Below are 18,629 nucleotides of genomic sequence, written 5' to 3'. Positions count from 1 at the left end.
GCTTCTGCAATGTGACCTGCCTGAAGCTTGGGTGCTCCTTCAGTCTGGATGTTGATGGCAGGACAAAGGGACGCCTGGACCATGGGCGATGTGGTAGAGAAGAGTTTGGAAGGGCCTCTGGCACCTTCTACAGATGAGCCCTCCCAGAAAAGGGGAGACCTGGTAGAAATCTTAAATGGGGATAAGGTAAAATTCGATGACACGGGACTCTCTTTAATTCTGCAGAATGGCCTGGACACCCTCCGTGTGGAAAATGCTCTGACCGATGTCATCTTGTGTGTGGACATTCAGGAATTCTCCTGCCACCGCGTGGTGCTCGCTGCGGCCAGCAACTATTTCAGGTCAGCACGCCTAGGATTACAGTCAAACTGGGTGCAGGTTGTAAGGAAAATCAGTAACGATGTGAGAGCCCAATCTAACTAGGTGGCCATTGTTGCATGTACAGTTTGTATAACTATTTAGATTTGTGTATCTATTCAAGATACAAGAAAGGAAGTTATTAAACCCTAGATTTTAGGTTTGGAGGCATATTAAAGGAGAGATTGGTATCATTTAAAAGCAATGTTTATATATTACAGTGAATCTTCTCTGTATGTGTCTTTGTTCCAGAAGATGGAAAATTACTGAAGTCATGGGGATTTTTTTCCCCCTTGGTTTGACTAGTGTGTTGGAAACATGATGTTGTCTTTGTTCACCAATAGAGGTAGAGAAAAGTTTGTGGCCCCTCGTTTGGAGTTATCAAATGACTTGCTGAAAATTAAGGGCTTCTATTGTGCACAGGGGTTGGATTAGAAAAGAAAGCATAACAAAGGTGCTTTTGCAGTGAGGGGCTCCCAGTTATAACACATTCATACCTGGGCTCCATCCTGTCCTGCCCTTCTTGACACTGGGACTCAAGGAAAGTCACTGCATGCTCTTGAGTTTCTGTTTTGTCATCTGTTAGCTGGGGACAATGATTACCTTTCTGGTTTGTTGTGATAACTAAATGGGAGAGGGAAAATGCTCTTACACAGTGCCTAGGGTATAGTAGATGCTCAATATGTCTTTGTGAAATTCTTAACCTCATTCTGTTTGGTTCAGCTTAGAACCGTTTAATGAGTATTTACCATGAGCAAATGCCTGGGACAGGAATGTGGGAGAATCAGGAATGCAGTGAATAGGGCTGGATCCAGAGTTCTCCAGATTACTGCAGACGTGGTGAGAACCAGTCCCTAAGGGAAATGAGGATGAAGAAGGTATTTGCAGAACTTGAAAAAGAAATGCCTTTATAATTCTTTTAAATGATATTCTTCTTAACTCTTGGTTCTGGCTGAGGAAATTAAAAAGTATTTACCTATGAAATATCTTCAAAAGTATTGTTTTTTCATTTTTCTGAGATGTTTAGAGGGAAATTTTTCCTTGGACTTCGAAGAGCAGGGTCAATGGGCTGTTGTGGAATTGATTAGGTCCCATATGTAGACAAGGCAAGGGGACACCTGGGTCGGCGGGAAGTAGCGCCTGCTATGTGCCAGACAGACACAGTTATCTAATTTTATTTTTGCAGTAGTGTGGTGAAGGTGGCTGATGTTCCCTTTTACAGATGAGGAAATGGAAACCCAGCTTTACATATGTAATCATTGCTAGAGCAGGGATTGGACACATTGTAGAAATCCTTGTTTTTTACTGTAATACAAATTGCCCCTAAATTTAGGGCTTTGTTCCACAGGAAATATATAAAAGGTAATGGGTAGGCACAACATAAAGATGGGTTGAGAAAGATAGACACATTTCTTACTCACCAGTTTCCAGCATGGCTTTTGCATTGATCACAACCACTTTCAGAAGTAAAGGAAAGTCAACTTGGCTCAATCAATATCCTGAGTACCTGTTTTTAGGTGTATTCATTCTGTTTTGAATCACTGGAAAATGGTTGTCATACAAAAGTATATCCGATTAGCAGTTTTGTTAGTGGCTTGGCATAGGACTGCTGGCTGTATGCTCTCCAGTGCGTCGCTGGTTACTCTGGTCCTTTTGAAGGTGTTTGGGCCCAGGTCCTTCGCTCCTTGATGATGTGGGATCCTTAGGGTAAGTGTCTACCAGCCCTCAGAGGAGGTGGTACAATGAGTTGCTGGAGACTCCCACATGGTGTGCATGTCAGCCTGGGGATGAAGAGTCGCTTCCAAAACTGCCTGGTCATGGAGGGAAATTCCTTCTATTCTTTTCTTCAGAGCAGTGACTTTTGATTCTTATCTTGGTATTTCCAAGATGACTTTTTTGCTATAACGAACACAGGCCTGGAGACAGGATTCTTTCTTCTAGTACTGTGAGCAGAGCTCTGGGCCACCAGTGTCACACATGCTCTCCCACAGCAACCCTGGGAGGAAGGACATTTTATCCCAGCTTATAGATAAGGAACTAAAGCCCGGAGGGTCTCTGCTAATAAAGTGACCAAGTGGGATTTGGCCCTAGGACTGATATTAAGTCAGACATTGCCTCACTGCCTGTCTTGCTTTGCTTCTAAGGTTTTGAAAGGGGTTGGGAGCCAAGTTCCTTTTATGCTCACACTTCAGAAGGGCAGAGAGTCTGCTCTGTCTGAGAGTCTTCCGACACAGTCCTCTGTGCTTGGGAGGGCCTGGAAGCTGGCTGTTAAATTATGTAATTTTCCCTCCTTTTTTTTTGAAAACATAAATATTTTCCATGGAGTGATGGAACCATAGTGTATTTAACTAGTCCCCTGTTGACAGACATTTGGATTGTTTCTTATCTTTTCCTGTATAACAATGCTGTAATGAATGACCTTATACATGTCATTTTATATGCATGCAGGACTATCTGGGGCTGTATTTCTAGAAGAGGGTTTGCTGAGTCAGGGAGAAATGCATCTGCAGTTGAAGGGGATATGGCAGATTCTCCCGGATAGAGGTTCAGTTGTTGCGCACTCCCCACAGGCTTGCCAAAAGAGGATGGCTTCCAACTTTTGGATTTTTCCCAATCTAACAGATGAGAGAAACAGTATCTGTTTTGTTTTAATTTGCATTTCTCTTAATTTTTTAAAAAAGATATATTTATTTATTTGGGGGGAGGGGCAGAAGGAGAGGGACAGATAGAATCTTAAGCAGACTCCCTTCTGAACACGGAGCACATGGGGCTTAATCACACAACCCTGAAATCATGACTCTGGGATCACGACCTGAGCTGAAACCAAGAGTCAGACACTTAACCAACTGAGCCACCCAGGTGCCCTGTATTTCTCTTATTCTTAATAAGCTCAAACATCTTCCCATATGCTTAAGGATTGGCTGTAGTTCTTTTTCTGTGAGGTCTCTCATACATTTCCAATTTTCGTGTATATTTTTTAAAATTAAGATTTATTTTTATCAAAGTACTACACACAGATAGTTAACAAAGAGTCAATTTTTTTTTAAGATTTTTATTTATTTGAGAGACAGTGAGAGAGAGCATGAGAGGGGAGAAGGTCAGAGGGAGAAGCAGACTCCCCATGGAGCTGGGAGCCTGATGCGGGACTCCATCCAGGGACTCTCAGATCATGACCTGAACCGAAGGCAACCGTTCAACCAACTGAGCCCCCCAGGTGCCCAGAGTCAAATATTATTTAAAGGCTTATAATGACAAAAGTTTCTCTTTACCTCCTCTACCCTTCCGTTTTTCTCATCAGAAGCCACCATTTTTGACATTTAGCTGTTCTGGTATTATATTTATATTTCTTCAAAATATGCTTACTCCTATTCTTTTCTGATTTCTCAATGTTAGACATTATTTATTGATTTCCTAGCATGTCTAATAAAGACTTAGCACTTATACCTAAATCCCTTACCATACACTTCCTTTCCCTATAATCTCTCAGTATAATGTTATCACTTTTTTTGGTTAAGTTTGTATTAAGAATTTACATTGTGTCCATGAAAACATTGTTTCCTGTTGAGCCAAGTTGTGTGATAATGTTTTACTTTGTTTCTTGTAAAGCCTTTTATCTGAAGTTAATAATTCATTCTTTTTTCCATTTGCTTAATTTTGGGGCTATCTTTCACTCACAGCCTCTCACCATGATCTTTTATGTGGTTCAGTGCATCAGAGAATCTACCGATTCCACTCCCCCTGCCCCGAGAATCTTCCTCACTGACAGCATTTTATACATGTTCTTTGGACCTGCTGCCCAGCTATTATTGAGCTGCATATATAGCCCTGGTGGCTGTAAACAGGGACATTACTAGTAACTCAGACAATGTAGTTCCCTTTGGGGGCCTATTTTAAAGTCTTGAGTGGAATGAGGAAGTTGGGAAGATATATAGAGTTGAGGCTGAGAAAAGAGCAAAGGAGAATAAAGCTTTAAAAGTAGCTCATGACATACATTAAATATCAGATGTCCAATTAGTCTCATGGCAGGAATATCAAGGGAAGCATGATTTAACATTCATAATAATGTTTTTCTTTTTTAATGTCGTAAGATTATTAGTGTCTTTTATAAGACGACTAAGAGAGCCGCCATTTGTCTTATGCCTTTGGGCATGTCCCTAAATCTAAGTCTTTGCAACTGGTTGTGCATCCTGTGTACTGAACCGCAGCTCCCAAAGGATCTCCATCTAAGGAAGTGGTTCTTGCCATTTTGGGGGGCATGGAGCAACTCACTGCCACTTTGGTTCATCCCATAAGTGATGTTGACCCCTGAGGGCAATCATGCTGTGTGTCCCAGGGATGGCTGAGGGAAGGAGTGGTGAGGAAGAGAGGGATCATCAGGTTTCTCACAGCCCTACCTCATAACTGGCCTTTCTACATGAACAAAAAACCTTTCTTCATGAACAAAAAAGCTTGCAGACTGAGGCTGAGTCAACAGCAAGCTCCTTTGTTGCTGCTGATGCCCCAGATCTGCCTGGATCTTGGCTCCTGCCTTGTACTTCTGTACTTCAGTCTCTGGATCTGTTTCCCTGAGGCCATGATGAGGGGCCTTTGACCACTGGCTACAAAAATCAAGCACAGGTCAGGAATGGGAATGGCATTGTGGGATGATCTGTTAATAATATTATTATATAGTAACCAGTTACTGTATGACATAAAGTGGGGTGAGAAGCTACTCTCAAACCACGTGTAGAAGTTATAAGTCTTTGCTTTTGCTGCATAGTAGTGTAAGGTGTCTACAAAGAAGCCAGCAAGCGTGGATGATAGTGTAAGTGCAAAAGAAAACAAGAATGAGTTAAGGCCCTCTAGGTCTGGATTAGAAATCTGGCTAATGGTGAGAACATTGAAGATTGCTGTTGCTACAGTGGTGAACTCAAGCAAATTGGAAGAAGTACTGATTGTACTTCTAGCATGAGTTCCTGCATTTTATGCTTTTAATATTGTTCATTTGGCTGAGCCAATGTGGTGGTTAATATTTAAGTACTTTAGGTCTATAGTTTTTTTAAAAAATTTTTTAAGATTTTATTTATTTATTTGACAAAGAGAGAGAATACAAGCAGGGGTAGTGGGAGAGGGAGAAGGAGGCTTCCGGCTGAGCAAAGACCCCGATGTGGGGCTTGATCCCAGCACCCTGGGATCATGACTTGAGCCGAAGGCAGATGCCCAACTGAGCCACCCAGGCGCCCCTAGGTGTATAGTTTCTTACCTGCAATTCTAAAATCCCCAAAGTGCTGATAATTGAAGAGCTTTTCATAACTTATTTGGTGGACAGATCTGTGTCTTAAACTGCATTTGTCTGATGGAGACATCTATCCTGAACTGAGGGGAGGCTACTTAGAGTCTGTTTATTCCAGTTAGGGCCACTATTCATATATTTGCTGCTGGAGCCCTCGTGTGCTGGATCAAGGAGTGCTGGAGGTGCTATGTAACATACAAACTACGGCAATACCCAAACAATTCTGAATGCCAGAGCTCATTTGACTGCAAGATTTGGGGATAATGTATTATGGGACTTTCTGATAAAATTTGTTTCATTTTGGTGTTATTCTTCTACCTTGTTTCATCAGAATATTTGTAAACATAAAATACTTGTAAACATAGTTTACATACAGTTTTGCATCTTTTTTTCATTATAATCTCCCCCCAGTTTCATAACTCCTATTTATTTTGCTATAATTTTTAATAGATGCATAATATGAAAATCATTCCCTCATTGTGCATGTAGGTTACTTCAATATTTTGTTTTTGTAAATAATGTGGTAATAAACATCTTTGTAGTAAGTGTTTTTTGCAGTTTGGAATCTGGAAAGGCCAACATTTTTTGCGTCCTTTCTGCATACCAACAACTTTGCTGGATTCTCTTTCATTTGGTTTAATCTTCACAATATCAACAATTAGGTAACAACGAGTAGATAACGTTGTCTCGGTTTTACCCTCCAAGGAACTCACTTTGATAGGAAGGGGGCTTCCCCATTGGGATCCAAACTGAAAACAGATCTTTCCATTGGGCAGAAATGTGGCTGTTGAGACATTTCCTGTGTAAGACCCTTAACTCCCTCTCCCCACCATGCACTAGTATGACCTACATGGGCTGAAAATGAGGAGAAAATATAAAAATTATTGCCTCTATGTGTATGTGCCCCTCACCTTGCACACATAAACAGGATACTATGGGAACATTCAAGCCAATTTTTGTCTGGGGGCTGAGATAACAGACCCCATAGCAGCAAAGACTCAGCATGCCTTAGGACACCAGTCTGGGTCAAAGGATTAAATAAGAAATAAGGGAACAGGTCAGGATGCAAGGTAAAGAGACAGTATGCTTTGAAAGTATAGGGTCTCAAGAACCTATAGGATATCATTGGAGCAGGAACAAATAACTGCTTGGTATAATGGAAAGAATAGCATCTTAAAATCTTGTCACTGGCATTTGAGTCTATACCCTTCCACTTATTGGCTGTGTAAATCTTGGAGGAATTGCTTGGCCTTTCTGATGTTCAGTGCCATTCATTATACAACACAATGAAGCTAATGATTTGTGTTTGTCCCAGTAAGTTTGTGAAATACACATAATAAAATAGATTCATTTATGAATTTATTTTCCTAAACATTTTATTCAGGATAATGACTCAGATTTCTTCATTTTAAGGAAGAGAAATCAACTGGATTCATGTAGGTAACTACAGAGTGCCCCAGAAGGCCAAACTCAGAAAACAGACAGGGGCCAGGGAGGCCAGGCAGTAGCCAGGACCACAGCCCAAAACCACCCAGAACCATGTGGGGAGGACTCCCTTACTGCTGCAGGATCCTGGAGGTCAAGGCTAGTGCAGTTCTGACCATGGGCATCTTTGCCCTTGCAGTTCCTGGAAACCGGAGGCTGCTGCTTCTCCTGTTACCTCCGCTGAATGGGCTCTCCTCTGTCCCTGCTTCTTTGCATTAGCAGCTCCCAGTTCCTAGCCTGGAGTTAGTTAATCTGATTGGTCCAGGCTGAGTTACACATGCCAATGCCTTAGCTGTGACAGAGGCTGGGTAAGTGTGCCTTGGACCTTTGCAGCTTCTGGATCAGGAAGTGGCTTCTGCCACACACGACATCTCATTCCAAGGGAGAATTGCCATACCTATGAAGGGCTTCAGATACTGGGCAACCAAAAACTGGCAAGAGTCTATTACATGCAGCTATTATGTGCCAGACCTGCATTAGGTGCAGAAGAAGGGTTAAGGCATCATTAAAAATATGCAAGTGGTAGAGAATTCCATGACTCTTGTCTCATATGCATCAGAGATAAGGATCCTGAGATATTACAGGCAAGAGGACAGTTCTTTTGCACTTTCAGTTGTTTTCTCCCTTCAAATCTTGAGTAGCCCCCCGTATATCTGCAAGAGTGTGTTGTGTACAGGCGTCAACCATCATGCATGATCTAGAAACTGGCTGAAAGTGAGATATGAGAGGGTCTTTGACAACATTACAATGGCTGGCATTTAGCAGACAACTTGTAAATATTTTATGTCAATACAAACTTGTTACTCCTCTTCAGTTAGTGATTAGGTAGCATCCTGGTCAGAGCAGGAAGTCCTCACAGAGTTGGGAGGCTATTGCACAGCTTTACAAAAGGGAAGGATGATCAACTGTGGTCACCATAGTAAAAATTATGAGGAGCGGTTAAAAAGTCCAAAATGCTTCAGAATGTTGTGGATTCAGTAAGTTACTCACCTGACTATTTGGACACAAATGTGCTAGGCCTACATAGTGAATCCTGCAGATCTTTCTTTAAAATTGGAAGGTAGTGGGCAGAAGTTGCTGCCCCAAGGTAGAAGTATAATTGGGTCCTTTGAATTTTTTAAAAATTTTATTCATTTATTTGACAGAGAGAGCGAGCACAAGTAGGGGAAACAGCAGGCAGAGGGAGAGGGAGAAGCAGACTTCCCACTGAGTAGGGAGGCCAATACGGGACTCAATCCCAGGACCCTGGGATCATGACCTGACCCCAAGGCAGACGCTTAACTGACTGAGCCACCCAGGTGCCTGGGTCCTTTGAATTTTTAATGAAATGTCATTTCTGGGAGTGCCTAGATGACTCAGTCAGTTGAGAATCCGACTCTTGATCTCAGCTCAGGGCTTGAACTCACCACCGTGAGATGAACTCACGGTGGTGAGTTCAAGCCCTGTGTTGGGCTCTGCACTGAGTGTGGAGCCTACATAAGAACAAAAATAAAAATTCATTTCTGTCATCTCCACCCCTGGTGCCTAGGGCATGTGGGTCATCCTATAGTCAAGACCAGAAAATCCATTCTTCTCCTGTTTTGAATAATGTTCCATGGAGCTCTCAAATAAAACACAACAGAGAAATACTTTCATCATCCACATCTCAAGTTCTGATCATTACCCCTATGTTATGTACACAGACATGTAGCTGTCCATTTACAAAAATGCCTTTGTAGAGTAGATTTTAATATGGTAAATACCAAACAGTCCATGAGAAGAGCTGCCCATATGCAGAACATCTGTGTTTTTGGTAAAAGTGCCTTAGAGCTCACCATCCATCACATTGCTCAATGTTCCTATATTAGTCAGCATTCTTTTGGTTGCCAGAGATAGAAACTGAGGTCAAATCAGCTTGGGCAAAAGAGGAAGGTATTTGGCCACATAGCCAATTCATAGGAAGGGCCGGGATGTAGCAGAGCCTGGGAAGAAGAGGAACCAGGGCCTTGAACACAGTCTGGGTATTTCTTTCCACCCTCCTTTGGCTTCTTTCTCAGGTGGGATTTCCCAGATGGACTTCTGCCACACGGTTGGGGGTTTGCTTGTTGGCAGCTCTGAGACTCGCTTCTCTTTGGTTGGTTCTAGAGAGAAACTGAGAGGCTAGCTTCAGTTTGAAAAGCCCCCAGGAAAGACTCTAATTGGCCCAGTTTCATTCAATTACCCAAGCCTAGACCAGTCACTGTGTCAGGGAGGTGGGGCACAATGATCAGCCCAGTTTAGGTTAGGAGTCCAAGGTTGGCCAAAGGGGATGTGGGTGGAGGGGAGTGAAGAAGGGGAGATTGGTAAAAAGGTAGAGAGCTTCTATTTGAGCCACATGATTTGGGTGGGACTTGGGAGAGCATTTCCCAGAATGGGAAGGTACTGGACTAAAGGAAAATAAATGTACATTAAAGAGGGATAATAAATCCTCATTTACTTTCTTTTATTAGCTAACTTATTATACTTCTGTCTTAGCTCTGGCTGTCAGGAGACTCCCTGCATGAGTTTTCCTTAGCCTAGGTTTCAGTGATATATTCTCCTCCTACTTTAATTACTTAGATCTTCTTACTTTTTGTTGTTACTTGTTTGTCTTTTATAATACCTCTGAGGCTTTAGTATGAGTCTCTTTAAGTTATTTCACGGAGGCTTTTTTTTTTTTTTTTAAGTGAGCTCTAGGCCGAATGTGGAGTTTGAATACAACCCTGAGATCAAGAGTTTCATGCTCTACTGACAGCCAGCCAGATGCCCCTAGAGAGGCCATTTTTGTATAAAGATAAGTCTCCTTTGCTATGAAAAATATCATTCAGGCAACCTGCATCTCCTCTGCAAGCTGTAAGAGTAGACATTATTTTATTACATCTAACTTTTGTGGAAAGCTTTAAGGCCACAGTAATTATAGGAGTTTTAATACTGCTATGACTTTAAAACATAATCAAACCAAAAGTTGCCTCATAGCCCTTTCTGAGGAGACACTCAAGGATCTACAAATTTACCCTCCAGCAAGTTTGCTTATGATGTATCAGGTCCAGGGTCAAGTAAGAACTCACACTGACTTTCACCAGGCACCTGGGTGGCTTTGTTGGTTAAGTGTCTGCCTTCCACTCAGGTCTGATCCCAAGAGCCTGGAATCAAGCCCCTCACTGGGCTCCCTGCTCTGCAGGGAGCCTGCTTCCCCCTTTCCCTCTGCCTGCTGCTCCCCCTGGTTTTGTTCTCTCTCTCTGTGTCAAATAAATAAATAAATGAAATCTTAAATAAATCACTGACATTCAAGAGATCATGTGTCATGTAGAGTAAGCTCTACATGGGATAAATATCAAGGGCATTTTGGTGTTAGGAGAATTAGGAGAGGGGCAGATGGCCAGTGAATAATTCTTAAAAGGTGGGGTTAGGGATCACAGCACTCTGGGTTGATTGGTTGAATGGAAGCCAAACCATACTTTGGCAAGAGCCAACTCTGAGCTTCAGGACTGGGAAAAGAAAGCAAAGGTGAAGTAACTTTATAATTTCTTCACCTACCATGCCATCCCCTTTTAGAGGAAAGCCCAGAAACCCAAATCATTCTGAAGTAACTTAAGTTTTGAACTTGAATTTTTTGAACACCTTGAAGGAGATATGCACCACAGCTGTTATTAAAATCCGTTCTCTCTTATCTACATCTATGACCTGGACAACTGCTAGCTTTTAGGGCAGCTTTGTATGAGTTTCTAAAAGTTCTCTTTGGGGACGCCTGAGTGGCTCAGTTGGTTAAGCATCTGCCTTCAGCTCAGGTCATGATCCCAGGGTCCTGGGATTGAGTGTTACATCCTTGCTCAGTGGGGAGCCTGCTTCTCCCTCTGCTTGCCTCTCCCTCTGCCTGCTGCTCCCTCCTGCTTGTGCTCTTTCTCTCTCAGACAAATAAATAAATAAAATCTTTAAAAAAATAAATAAAAATAAAAGTTCTCTTTGGGAAGACCGATTAGAAATAGATGTCCTCTTCTCTGGGGTTGTCACCATCCACCTGAGGGCATGAGACTTAGGGGGTATAGCACGGGCTGGATTTCAGACCCACTCTAGCAGCTATCTGAGCAGCCCTCAGTACAGCCCAAACTATGGTAGTACTTCTTCATCTTTGCCTTTAAAACTCTACTCCACTCCCAGCTGGAGCATCTCCTGTCTTCCTCTCCCCTCTCTCTCTGGATCTGTATCACAAAAGCCTAAGGACCAGGCCTGGAAGTCCAGATTCCTCCATGGCAGCTGGTAGAGGGAGAAGTCTGGAACACCAAGATGATCAAATTTGCTCTATCACAATAGGGATAACTTATGACTTGGGAATACCTTGTGGTGAGGATAAGGGCCAGTGCCAGTTCACATGTTTCCAAGTGGTCAGAGCTAGGAAATGCTCAGAAAAATCTCAAAGAAGAGGCTGATCCATGACTTCTGGATAATGACAAGGTAGGTCATAAGGAAGCCAGCATGGGGTCCTTGGGGGGTTGGGATGGAACGTGTTTGGAAAAGGGGATTGATAAGGAGCCTCCAGGACAACAGCCGGTCAGGATGTGGCAGTGGGCAGTAAGCACAAATGCTGAGCCTGCTCATGGCCCAGTGGGAAGTGAAAATCAGAGCAGACCTCATTGAAGAAGGAAGTGGTGTTTTTGTCAGGGAAAGCCAGGCTTCATCTCTGGTAAGGAGAAGGAAGATGTGCCAAAGCTAATTAAGGTGAAGAACAATCACTATGTTTTGTATTGTAAGATCTAAGTCAGGAAGGCTTAGGGTAGACTTCATGGGCCTGAGATTCCAATTTGGAGAATCACTAGATAATCCAGTTCTCTTTGTAACACACTTTGTACCAGGAGCTCATTGTTATTTATTCCTTTTTTAAAAATTTAATTTTATTTTTCAGTGTCCCAAGATTCATTGTTTTTGTACCACACCAGTTCTCCATGCAATATGTGCCCTTCTTAGTACCAACCACCAGGCTCACCCAACACCCCCACCCCCTTCCCCTCCAAAACCCTCAGTTTGTTTCTTAGAGTCCATAGTCTCTCATGGTTTGTCTCCCCTTCCGATTTCCCCCAACTTACTTCTCCTCTCCAACTCCCATTGTCCTCCGTGTTATTCCTTATGCTCCACAAATAAGTGAAACCATATGATAATTGAGTCTCTCTTCTTGAGTTATTTCACTCAGCATAATCTCCTCCAGTCCTGTTCATGTTGATACAAAAGTTGGATATTCATCCTTTCTGAAGGGTGTAATAGTCAAATGGAATATGGACCACATCTTCTTTATCCATTCGTTTGTTGAAGGGCATCTTGGTTCTTTCCACAGTTTGGTATGTGGCCATTGCTGCTATGAACGTTGGGGTACAGGTGGCCCTTCTTTTCACTACATCTGTATCTTTGGGGTAAATACCCAGCAGTGCAATTGCAGGGTCATAGGGTAGCTCTATTTTTAATTTCTTAAGGAATCTCCACACTGTTTTCCAAAGTGGCTGCACCAACTTGCATTCCCACCAACAGTGTAAAAGCGTTCCCCTTTTTCCACATCCTCTCCAACACTTGTTGTTTACTGTCTTGTTGATTTTGGCTATTCTAACTGGTGTAAGGTGGTACCTCAATGTGGTTTTGATTTGAATCTCCCTGATGGCTAATGATGATGAACATTTTCTCATGTGTCTGTTAGCCAATTGTATGTCTTCTTTGGAGAAGTGTTTGTTCGTGTCTTCTGGCCATTTTTTGACATAATTATCTGTTTTGTGTTTGTTGAGTTTGAGGAGTTCTTTATAGATCTTAGATATCAGCCCTTAGAGGAGCAATGTGGGTTTGGAGATTGTAGTGTCAAATAGGCAAATCCACTTGGCTGGCAGGACAAAGTACAGGATGGCACTGCATGTGTAGCCTCCTTCTATCTACTTACGCATCCGTCCATCCATCCACCCAACCATCCATTCAACAAATATTAAATGTCTACTGTGGGCCAGCAAATAATTGAGAGAGAAGTAAAATCCAGCCCTTGCCTTTCAGAGCCTTATAAATCTAATAGAGGAGAAGACTAATTAAAAATAGACCATGTAGGGGCACCTGGCTGATTCGGTTCGTAGAGCATACGACTCTTGACCTTGGGGTCATGAGTTCAAGCCTCATGTTGGGTCTAGAGGTTACTTAAAAATAGGCTTAAAAAAAGGGTATGTAGAGTGTACAGAGAAGTCTTTCAAACCCAAGGCTGTTGAGGTAAACAGAGGCACATGCTGGAAACTGTGGTTGTTGGGCATAGCTGCATCAGAGGATGGGGGAGGGGGTGCATAGACCAGACTCTAAGGGGCCTGGAATGGTAATATTGACAGTACATTAATATTTCATTTTCTGGGCACTTTTAATACAATCTTCCTTAGCATTTGGGCCCATTTGTTATTCATTATTCATCATGTCTAATTGTGTCAGTCAGCATATGGCAGATACTCAGTTCAAACTGGTTAAAGCATATTTTGAAAAGAAGTTATTTGCTTACATAATTTAAAATTTCAAGGTATTGATTTTAGGTCTCTCTAAATCAATTATGTTCATATAATGTCATCAGGAATCAGTTTCTTTCTCTGTCTCTTGTCTCTACTTTCCTCTGTGTTGGTTTCTCTCTTAGGGAGGGTCTTCACACATGGAGGCAAGACACTTTCCAGCACCTCCAAATTTTATTTCTCCCAGCTCAGCTGTTACAGTACAGAACTTCTCTTTCCCAGTGGTTCCAGAAAAAGGTCTAGAGTTGGCTTTGATTGGACTTGTTTCTTTCTATGCCCATCCGTGAACTGCTCCCTGTAACATGGGAGATTAATATGGTGACTTGGGCTATGCTCACCCTTAGTCTGGGAGGTGGGGCTAGCTCCCCCCAAACCTCTCAGATATTGGAAGAGGGATAGTTTCTTAAAGGAAAATCTGGGTATGCTTACTAAAAAGATTAGGAATGATGTTGGATGGGCATAATAAGAACTGCCTATTATATTTTTGTAGTTGAATCATTGCTGAATCCTGGCCATAAACATTTCCTGTGATTGATGTTCTATCCTGCTTGATCTTGCAGGACAGAACAAGCTCTTCTTTCTGTTATACATTTGGATGGGCTGAGTTACATGGCATGCTGAAGTCTCAGCAATGGTCCAATGGGGCTGGGAGGGACACTGGTTCTGTAGAAACATAGCTGAAGTTCTGGTCTTCAAAGGGTCCATGTGCAGTGTCCTTGAGGAGTGCTGAACTGGGCAAGGAGTTTGGCAGAAGGCAGTTCTTTCAAGGCTTGCTATGTAGAGTCAGATGGGGGCAGTTCTGGGGTTCTAGCTCCTCTGTCGGTTTGGAGGAAAGACTCAGCCAGCAGCTGGGGGCTCGGGGAGCTGACTCCAGGCCCCAGGTAGAGATGGGGCCTTAAGCCTCATGGAATTCTAGGAGGCTGGAGCTTAGAAGGTTCATCATGGAGCCCAATGCAGGGCTCAATCTTGTAACCTTGAGATCATGACCTGAGCCAAAATCAAGAGTTGGACACTTAACCAACAGAGCCACCCAAGTGCCCTAACATTTATATTCTTAAATAGAATTAAATAGAATTTAACTTAGTTAACCAATGTTAGAGCTATTCCAATACAGAATATGTGTCACTGATGCACAGTTAGTTTCAGGTATAAATGGGATGGTGAGGGGATTAGAGGAAGGACAGAGCAGGGGACAACATGGGTGGAGTTAGCCTAGGAATGAGATAGTGGGGATGATGGGGTGGGTGTTGGTCTATGGGCCTGTGATTGGGGTTAGAGGTATAGGAGGCAGGGGTTTCAGAGGCAGGTGTGGAGGCCCAGGGACAGGGGGTGAACCATAGTAATGTTGGGCTGGGTGAAAGACTCTGAGTTGATTATATTTAGGAACTGCTGGGGCATGTTAACACTTATCGGAGGTCTAAGTGGAATGTTCATTCCAGTGTGGCTGTGTCCTTCCTTTCTAAGCTCCAGGCCCTGGACTTGGGGGTGTGATGGGTATGAGGGTAGAGGGCATATAAGGCATGCCTTATGGATCCGATTCTTCCAAAGGTGTTTGATAATTTTGGAGGGGTAGAATACTGTCCAAAGGAAAACACACAGGCATTAGGAAGGACAAGTTCATTTGTTCATTCATTCACTCACTCATTTTCTCCCCAAATATTTACTGAGTCCCTTCTAGGCTCCAGGCACTGTTCTTGCCCCAGGGATACAGTGGTGAGCATGGTGCAACCTATGCCCTCACTCAGCTCATGTTGTAGTGGGGAGACCACTGTTAAATTAGTTAATTTCAGGTTGTGACAGATTGTAAAGAAAAAGAAAGGAAGTGAAGATGTTAGGGAGTGACTAGATTGGGGGCAGCATCGGGGAGGGCCTCTCTGAGGAGGTGAATTCTGAGCAGAGACCTAAATGATGTGAGCAATAAGGCTGGCAGAGCTCAGAAAAGAGTGTGGCCCAAGCTGTGTTTGGGGCCACACCCTAACTTCATTCCAGAACACTCTTAGGCCCATAGAGGTTTTTATGGCTATTGTGGGAGACGAGCTCACTTGCCCAGCCTCTATTTTGGGATTGGCACTGACTCACTGCTGAGTATTGGGCAACTGGCTCCCTACTTGAGACTATTTCTATTAGAAATGAGGATCTTAATAGCTACCTCTGTTTTACAAGAATCTCATGAGAATTGGTCAGTGTCTGTCTAGAAAGTATTTTTTATTACACAAAAATTTATTTATCTCAAGTGTAAGCCAAGGAGTAAACGATTAGCAACTAACTCGGCTTTGTTTCACAGAGTGAAATTTGGTCTGGTTCTGTTGGTGCTCTCGTTCAGCTGACCCCTAAAGGTAGCCTTGAACCCCTGCTGATTTTCTTGGTTTCAGCACACTGTTGAGCTCCAGACTAAAAAGCCCAAGGTTCTCATCTCCGTTCTATTTCTGACAGCCCATATGGCGTTGGGCAATTCACTTAGGTTCTATCTCTATAGTCTATCAGCTATAAAATGGGTATAATAATAAAAAAGTACTATTCTTTGTCCTACAATGTGCTAAAATCATAAATGTAAGAGATTACTGTTATTAAAGTGTAAATCTAGGGATGACCCACTTTACATAGATTTATATACCTTTTATGGGGTCCCAATTTGGCCTAGGTATTTCCATGGATTGCCCAAGAGAGCAGCAGGGGGCCTGGGAGTTTGGTCTATGAGAAATATGTAGATCTCTTCTAGTTTCACCTTGTCAGTATTGAGCATGATTGTGGCCCAGGAGAATGTATTTAAGTGACAGAAAATTAGTGACAAAGTCTCGGAAAAGAGCAGAAAAATACTGGCACTTTGGGAGCCAAAGCAGGCAAAAAGAGCCCTAGAGAGAGGACCCTGTCTTTAGGGCACTTCCTTTCTCTCTCCCATGAACATTTATTAAGCTCCTACCATGTGACAGGCACCGTGCTAATGTCTCTGGACCAGACTGTGTGTAGCCCTAGCCCTTACTCTGTTCTGGAGGGGCTGTGGACAGCAGTGCAGTGACTCTGACACCCACTTACCTGATAGGCACCAGGCCAAATGCTGGCAAGTCAAGAGTTGCAAGACAGAGTGTGATGGGCCTGCCTATTCTAAGTATCTCCCAACAGCCTGCCAAGATTCCTCTGACCTGGTCTAAAATACCTTTCCCTAGTAAGTGCTGGGTATCATGCAAACCACTTTGTTTATATTATCTTACTTATTCTTCACAACAGTTCACTGGGGTAGGGACTATTATCATATCATTTTACATAGGGGGAAATGAGGTTTGCTCACTTGTACAAAATCATGTAACGAAGTAGCATCAGAGCCTAGTCTAGACCACAGCCCCCTTTGCCTTCCAATAGCCTGCACTGCAGACTCTACTTCCTACCCTCTCCTGGGTTCCCGGAGCCCCTTTGCTTGTGCACACATCCAGTCACACACACACAGAAAGCCGAAAGTGCCTGAGAATTTACCTACTTCTGGGATGGCCCATAACTAAGACTGTCAGCAGGTGCTGGAGAATCATAGATCAGCTTCTTTGCCTCTTATGGGGACAGCTCTGGAGTGTATTCACCAATGGTCCCACGTAGGATCAAGCAGAAGTTTCTGTATGAGTTTTGTCTTGCTTAACCTCCTGCCTTCCCCTGTTCTGTTCTTCCTATATCCCTAACACATCACTAGCTGATAAGGGTCAGCTTCTGGGCAATCAAGAGTCCCACTTGGGTAGGGTCTGAGCTGAAGCAGGATGTTACTCAATGACTGATTCCAACAGAAAATTCAGAAGCTGTGTCTAGCAGTGACAGGCCTGACCAAGAGTTCAGATGATCCCAGAGATTCCAATAACCGTGTCACATGGGAAAGACATAGCCTTCAAAAGAGCCCCTCAAAGTGTAAGACATTGAATTATATAACTTATATATATAGTATATATATAATAAATTATATACCTATCTTGTTTAATATTAAAACATCTCTCTGTTGGACTTTTACAGCTCTCATTGTAATATTTGAGATCATATAGATTCAACAAAATTCATATTTTACTAATCTTAAAATCACATTGCAGGTGAAATAGCATTTCTAAATTTCACCTTGGTGGGACTCTGTCGATATGTTGCCTCAGTTATGTGAAGACTCATTCGACCCCATCATCACTGCCCACCCTCTCCTGCCAAAAGTCCCATTTTCCATATTGATGTACATAACATTCATGTGGGTGACATTCACTTTACCCCTGAGATGATGGCAGATCTGGGTGATGCTCTAGAGCTTTGCCATCTAATAGAATAGCCACTAGGTGCATGCAGCTGTTGAGCAGTTGAATTATGACTGGTCTGAATCAAGGTGTGTTTTAAGTACGAAATATACATGAGGGATTTTGAAGTCTCAGTGTGGAAAAACGAATGTAACTTATTTCATTAATAATTATGAAATATTTGTTACGTGTTGAAATAACATTTGAAGTGTATTGGGTTAAATGAAATTAACTTTATCTCCTCTTACTTTTAAAAACATCATTACTAGAAAATCTGAAATTACACATATGGCTTGCATTATATTTCTATTGGGTGGCGCTCCTCTAGGGACTCAAAAAAAAGAGAGGCTTAGCAAGTGAAGTTGTTCAAATCCTGGAGAGGCTGAGCTGGGAAGAAATTGTGTGCTTGCTGTGATGGCAGGGTTCTCTATGGGATCAGGAGGCGGCAAGGTGGGTCCTGTGTGATACCACCTCACAAGGTATATGGTTCTGCGGATGGCGCTGTGCATCTCTGGTCAAGAGAATTTATGGCTGACAAAAGTGGCTTGTAAATCAGCCATCTGCCCAAATGACATCACTGCCTCTCTGCTTTCAAGTTGCAATTTAGTAACTCTGCAGAATTCACATTTTTACTTTCTTTCTTGCTGTCATATTCCCTAAGAGAAAGAGGCCAGTTGAGGGAAGAGAAGAGGAGGAGGGAGAGAGGGGTGGGAAGATTAATGTTGATTACAATAAGGAGCTGGGAAGGACACAAGGAGA

General features: G+C 42.7%; 1 protein-coding gene across 1 annotated transcript in view; it reads left to right on the top strand.

Annotated features, from left to right (window-relative positions):
- The window catches only part of KLHL6 (kelch like family member 6), a 54,809-nt gene continuing 36,180 nt past the window's right edge, over window positions 1-18,629 (top strand). Inside the window, exon 1 of the mRNA XM_032875460.1 lies at window positions 1-341. Within this exon, the coding sequence (XP_032731351.1) occupies window positions 49-341 (293 nt within the window). The 5' untranslated portion in view covers window positions 1-48. The remainder of the gene's footprint in view (window positions 342-18,629) is intronic.

This window comes from Lontra canadensis, unplaced genomic scaffold, assembly GCF_010015895.1.
Source record: "Lontra canadensis isolate GAN:19392208 unplaced genomic scaffold, GSC_riverotter_1.0 scaffold56, whole genome shotgun sequence".
NCBI classification, from domain to species: Eukaryota; Metazoa; Chordata; class Mammalia; order Carnivora; family Mustelidae; genus Lontra; species Lontra canadensis.
This window is presented reverse-complemented; position numbering and strand designations above follow the sequence as displayed.